Source organism: Fibroporia radiculosa (genome assembly GCF_000313525.1).
Source record: "Fibroporia radiculosa TFFH 294 genomic supercontigs, scaffold2125, whole genome shotgun sequence".
Lineage (NCBI taxonomy): Eukaryota > Fungi > Basidiomycota > Agaricomycetes > Polyporales > Fibroporiaceae > Fibroporia > Fibroporia radiculosa.
In genome coordinates, this window is record NW_012133335.1 from 38988 (window position 1) to 43680 (window position 4693).

A 4693-nucleotide genomic window follows, 5' to 3' on the forward strand; every position below is an offset into this window, starting at 1 on the left:
GGCGATGAAATGAAAAGTGAACATACATGAGAATCGAATCCTTCATGAATATCCTCACTCGTGATCTTCTTCTTCGTCTCTTCTTCCAGTCCTACCAACTCTTTCTTCAGATCTTCCTGGTGCTCGCCCATCTTGGTGATATGAGTCTTTAGTCCGTTCACAAGAGCATCTCCCAGCTTTGGATCGTCTTTGTCCACACCTTCGTTCTTCACATCCTCCCAGACCCTCATCATCAGAGCAAGGAGCATCTCATCGTAGGTCTTCTGTCCCGCAGCGTTTGTCGGTGGCATGTCTGGCGAGGGGGATGTTCTGAAGCGTTCCACCAAAGAAGAGAAGTGTGCAGGGCCTTGTGAAGCAACTTCCTCCGCGATGGTGCGTAGTCGAGGCTCGAGGACGTTGTTGCAGGCTATGTCGGCATTGAGCTGAGCCACTCGCATTCTTCTCGTCTCACGCTTCTCGTGAATGTCTCGCTGCTTCCATCTATACACGAAAGAGTATGTTGGATACAAGTATGAAGCTTTTGGATGTGACGCACCGCACAAGAGATTTGTGGTCGACATTGGGATGTCCTTCAATATCGGAATCATCAGAAATCTGGGTGGTTTTTAGTGTGAATGGTCAGAGGAACGGAAGGGACTACCAACTTCAAGTGCATCCCACTTGGAATAGTTCAGCGGCATCTTGAGATGTCTGAAAAGTACAGTTTAGATGGCACTATGTAAACCTCACCGCGATGAGGATTGACTTGCAATTAGGAATCTAGGATAACGCGAAGATTCTCGAAACGGTCCGGCAACCGCGACCAAACGATCAGATCGAACCGAACCGACTGACCATAACTCCGTTTGAATCGACTCGATTCGATAAAAGCGTGCGAGACTTTACTGGCGCCCTCTGTACGGATCTGTACGTCTCCGGTCTGTTTACATCTTTTCATCACTTTGTTGTGAGTAGTAACTAGTAATTGCTTGTTCTCGTTTCGGTGAATCTCTACGTCCTGCAGGTCTGAGACTCCGAAGAATCCGAACTAGTTTACGATGGCATGCTATAAAAGCCCCGTTGCTCTCGACCTCGAAACATGACTCCCGGTCGGAATGTTTCATTTAATGATGGTGCTAGTGATACCCGCCCGGCGAACTAAAGCTCGTTCCAACATCCGGTAGTTAACTACAAAGACAACGCCCAAGTACAGGCAGACAAGGATGAGACAAGAAATTTGAGAAGAAATGGCACATCCTTGTCTGCTTACCCTCGAAGATTATAGATGAAGTGTTCTGCAGACTAGAGCGGTCCACCAGCTCACTACCGCATAGCGTCGATCGCGATCTACCAGGGGGTTCAGATTTGGCTCGGACATGGAAATCCGAGGCATGGTGATACACATGGCTAAATAGTTCCCGTTTCGCCTCCCGCACCTACCATCATCGTCCAGCCGTCAGGAGTCTTTAAGCGTGTCTCTCATCTCGTTTTCGTCGTCCTTGCACCACTTCCTCTGCGGTCACAATATTCGACAACGGCATTTGATATGAAGGGGGCATGCAAATAGGGGTTGTACATTAAATCGAATTGTAAGTATGGCCAGCGTTCGCGTACGAGAACTCAGTAGTAGCTCACGCAAACCTCACGTCTATAGATTGAAATTTGGCTGGCATTCAGCGCATATACCCAGCGTTTGTTTGTGTCGCAATGCTATCACCATCTCCTCATGGCGTCTCTGGGCCGTATGCAGATCTTATCCACTTCCGTCGGACCCCTCAGCGAAGAGCAACATCAGACGCACCCTCGAGCCCTCTCGCGCAAGGTCTAGCCATTCCTACAGAACCCGTTCCTCGCCTGAACATACAAACAGATACTGTCTACTCAGACTCGGACTCACAGTCTACTCTAGGTACTCCGAGGACCCCAACTCTCCCATTTAGCCACCACAAGGCTTCTGAAGCCGTTGCGAGAAGCATAAAGAAGCGTCCAGGCTTTTCGTCACGCCGCTCAGGTGGGACAACCCCTTCCGCGCGATCGTCATCTGCTGGATGTGTCATTCGATCCAACTCTGGCTCCCGTTTCCTAGCTCCGTCAGATCATCGAGTGCAGCGTAGGGACGAAATGCCCAAGGGCCCCAAGATCTCTCGCAGCGACTCCGCTGTGCCAACGTCGTCTTCAATTGATTCTACCCATATCAAAGAGGTGAACATGTCCCTTCCTCTCCTATGCTATAAGTGCCAAACAATTTGCTATTCTAGTATCCTTCGAGTGTCTTTTCTTCTGTGAAACCGAGAAAGAATTCCACCACCAGCAGGAGCGTCGCGGGTGCTCCCCTGACCGACGGCGAAGACGACCCCACTAGCCGCCCTCCAAGTCCCGCTGGATCACTACTCACCCTCGTCGCCGAGCAAGACGAGCTTGCCGAGCTCAAGGCGCTGAATGCCAAATGGCGCGCACGAGAGGCGTGCTTCGTTGAGCGTAACGGCAGCAAGCTTCATCGGTATCCGGTGCGGGAGGTGCCCTATCCGAGGAGCTACAACAAGGATGTGTTGGACCTGTAAGCTTTCTCCCGCGGTTGACGGCCACTTGCTCTTGACTTGACAACCGATTAGCGATGTCTGGAGTGTGATTTGGTCTGAACAATGCTCTGGGGGCTTAACGTGGCATCAGTTTGATACTCCCCCGCTGAAAGTGTTCGTCTTGCCAATCTTCTCAGAATTTGATTTTTAATTTGATTGTCCGTGTTTAGATTGGATCTGGGTTGTGGTATGTTGTCGCAAGGGGTGGTTCCATTTACCTAGGGTTACTGAGCCATGCCTAGGCACTGGGTCGTGGGTGTTAGAAGCAGCTTCGCAGTGGAAGGTGAGTGGTAATTTATAACAGCGGTTTCAAGCTCTGACGGCTGTCTTCGCTTACTCAAGGATACACATTTCGTTGGTGCGTTAGTAGTGACATGATCCCCTCGAGCTGTTGAGAATAATTTCAACAGGCCTCGATATTGTTCCCATTCAACCGGATCTCGATTTGCTTCATCCCGAATTGGCTTCTCGCGTGACATGGGTCCGAGCGAACTTGTGCGCTGTTTCGCTGTCGTCAGGTTCTTCTGCCTCTAATGTCAGTTTGGATGCGCTTCAGCTTAGACGCTCAGCTACCGTTCGAAGATGGCGAGTTCGACTTTGTGTAGGTCGTTCTCCAATGCTACCACAGACCAGGATTTGACAACGACAACAGGAATAGTAGGAGAATAGGCAGAGGTATTCCGGAAGACAGAGTGAGCCCGTTGTCGCTTTCATGCGTCTCGGATGTGCTAATATCGCGACAATATTAGTGGGATCCAATGCTCGAGGTAGTCGAATACTATTTTTATTTGATGACCTTCAGGATAGTTGATAGATGTTTCACAGGAAATTTCGCGCATCTTGAAGCCTGGTGGAGCCTTCCAGGTACACTCAAACGTCACCCCTTATGTGTAGTCATGACATTGTGTTCTTTAGTGTGCTGAAGAGGATTTATACTTTCCCGGCTCCCTCGATCATCGCTCCCTATCCCAAGAGCCCATCGTCGCGAGCCCGTCTCCGAAAGCAGCTTCTCGACCCCCGTCGCCAAGTACCCGACCTCGCGCCCCCACACCTCTCTCTATACCTTCAGATCCATCCAACGCGTCACTTCCAAATAGCAGTGGTAGCGAAGGCTCTGGCTCAAGCTCAATGGCCCCAGTCAACCCACATGATCACTCCCTTCTTGAATTCATCTATAACGAGATGCACTCCGCTCGGTTCATCAACCTTGCTCCGATATCGGTGGTTGGCAGCGCATTCCAAGTGCACTTCACAGGTAAGGGAGTTCGAAATTAATTTATGATTATATGGGTTGAACCTCTCTGCGCAGGGATGAAGTCTCATACACCTATAATTGTCATGTTTCCTCCCTCGCCAGATACATACCGGTCAGTCATGGGTGAACTGAACATGGGCGACAGGACATCAGGAGCTCGGTTGCAACGTCTCTACCAGTCATCCCGTAGCGCTGAAGCTTCCGACATCGAAGCTGCCGCGCCGGATTCAGAAGTATCCTGGCAACGCGTGATTAGGCTTGATCTCGCCCGTACAGAACTCAGTGCGAGTCCGTTCCTTTCCCCCACCCAACTCGTGCAGAGGACTGCACATATACGCACGGACCAAGCCCGAGTCATAGCTCAAGGCCCTCGCTCTACCGCCGCTCCCCACCGATTTCCGATGCCTGTGAGCAAACAGTCGGGATCATACAATGATGCCTCCTGGATGGAATCTTCTCTCAGCCCGGAGGAGAAACGATCCTCCCAATTGATGCGGTTCGACATACGCACGCTTAATCTGCACCTGTCGCTCCGGACGAAGGAGATCCTCGCATGTGCCGAGGCGATGTGGGACTACATTGTGGATTTCCAGCGGGACTGCTCCCCGCAGCTGGCAGATGGGCTGCCGGTGAGGGGACGGTTCTCGCGACACTATTCGGACGCAGTTGCCGCGCAGCTGAGGCCACTGACCCCGGCCACGCTGAGGACGATGGTGATGAACCTGACGCGGCCCGATTTCGACGCGTTGCTGCTGCGATACAAGTTGTGAGCACCGTGCCATCCGCCCGCGGAGACGATCTGACACCACGCCCCCAGCGATATGCAGGACTACACCCGCCTCGACTGCGTGCTGCGGGACCGGCTCGGGTGGGGCCCCCT

The 4693-nt window shown here is 51.9% G+C and overlaps 1 protein-coding gene across 1 annotated transcript; it reads left to right on the top strand.

The window, feature by feature from the left end:
• Positions 1-1686: 1686 nt before the first annotated feature.
• FIBRA_03604 (uncharacterized protein) lies at positions 1687-4583 on the top strand (the record flags this gene model as incomplete). Its single annotated transcript, XM_012325439.1, has 13 exons — positions 1687-2181; positions 2238-2536; positions 2592-2672; positions 2729-2745; positions 2801-2841; positions 2901-2916; positions 2969-3053; positions 3115-3159; positions 3211-3250; positions 3308-3325; positions 3384-3422; positions 3474-3813; positions 3868-4583. The coding sequence occupies 13 exons, from the start codon at positions 1687-1689 to the stop codon at positions 4581-4583; spliced, it is 2232 nt and encodes a 743-aa protein (XP_012180829.1).
• Between the last annotated feature and the right edge of the window lie 110 nt (positions 4584-4693).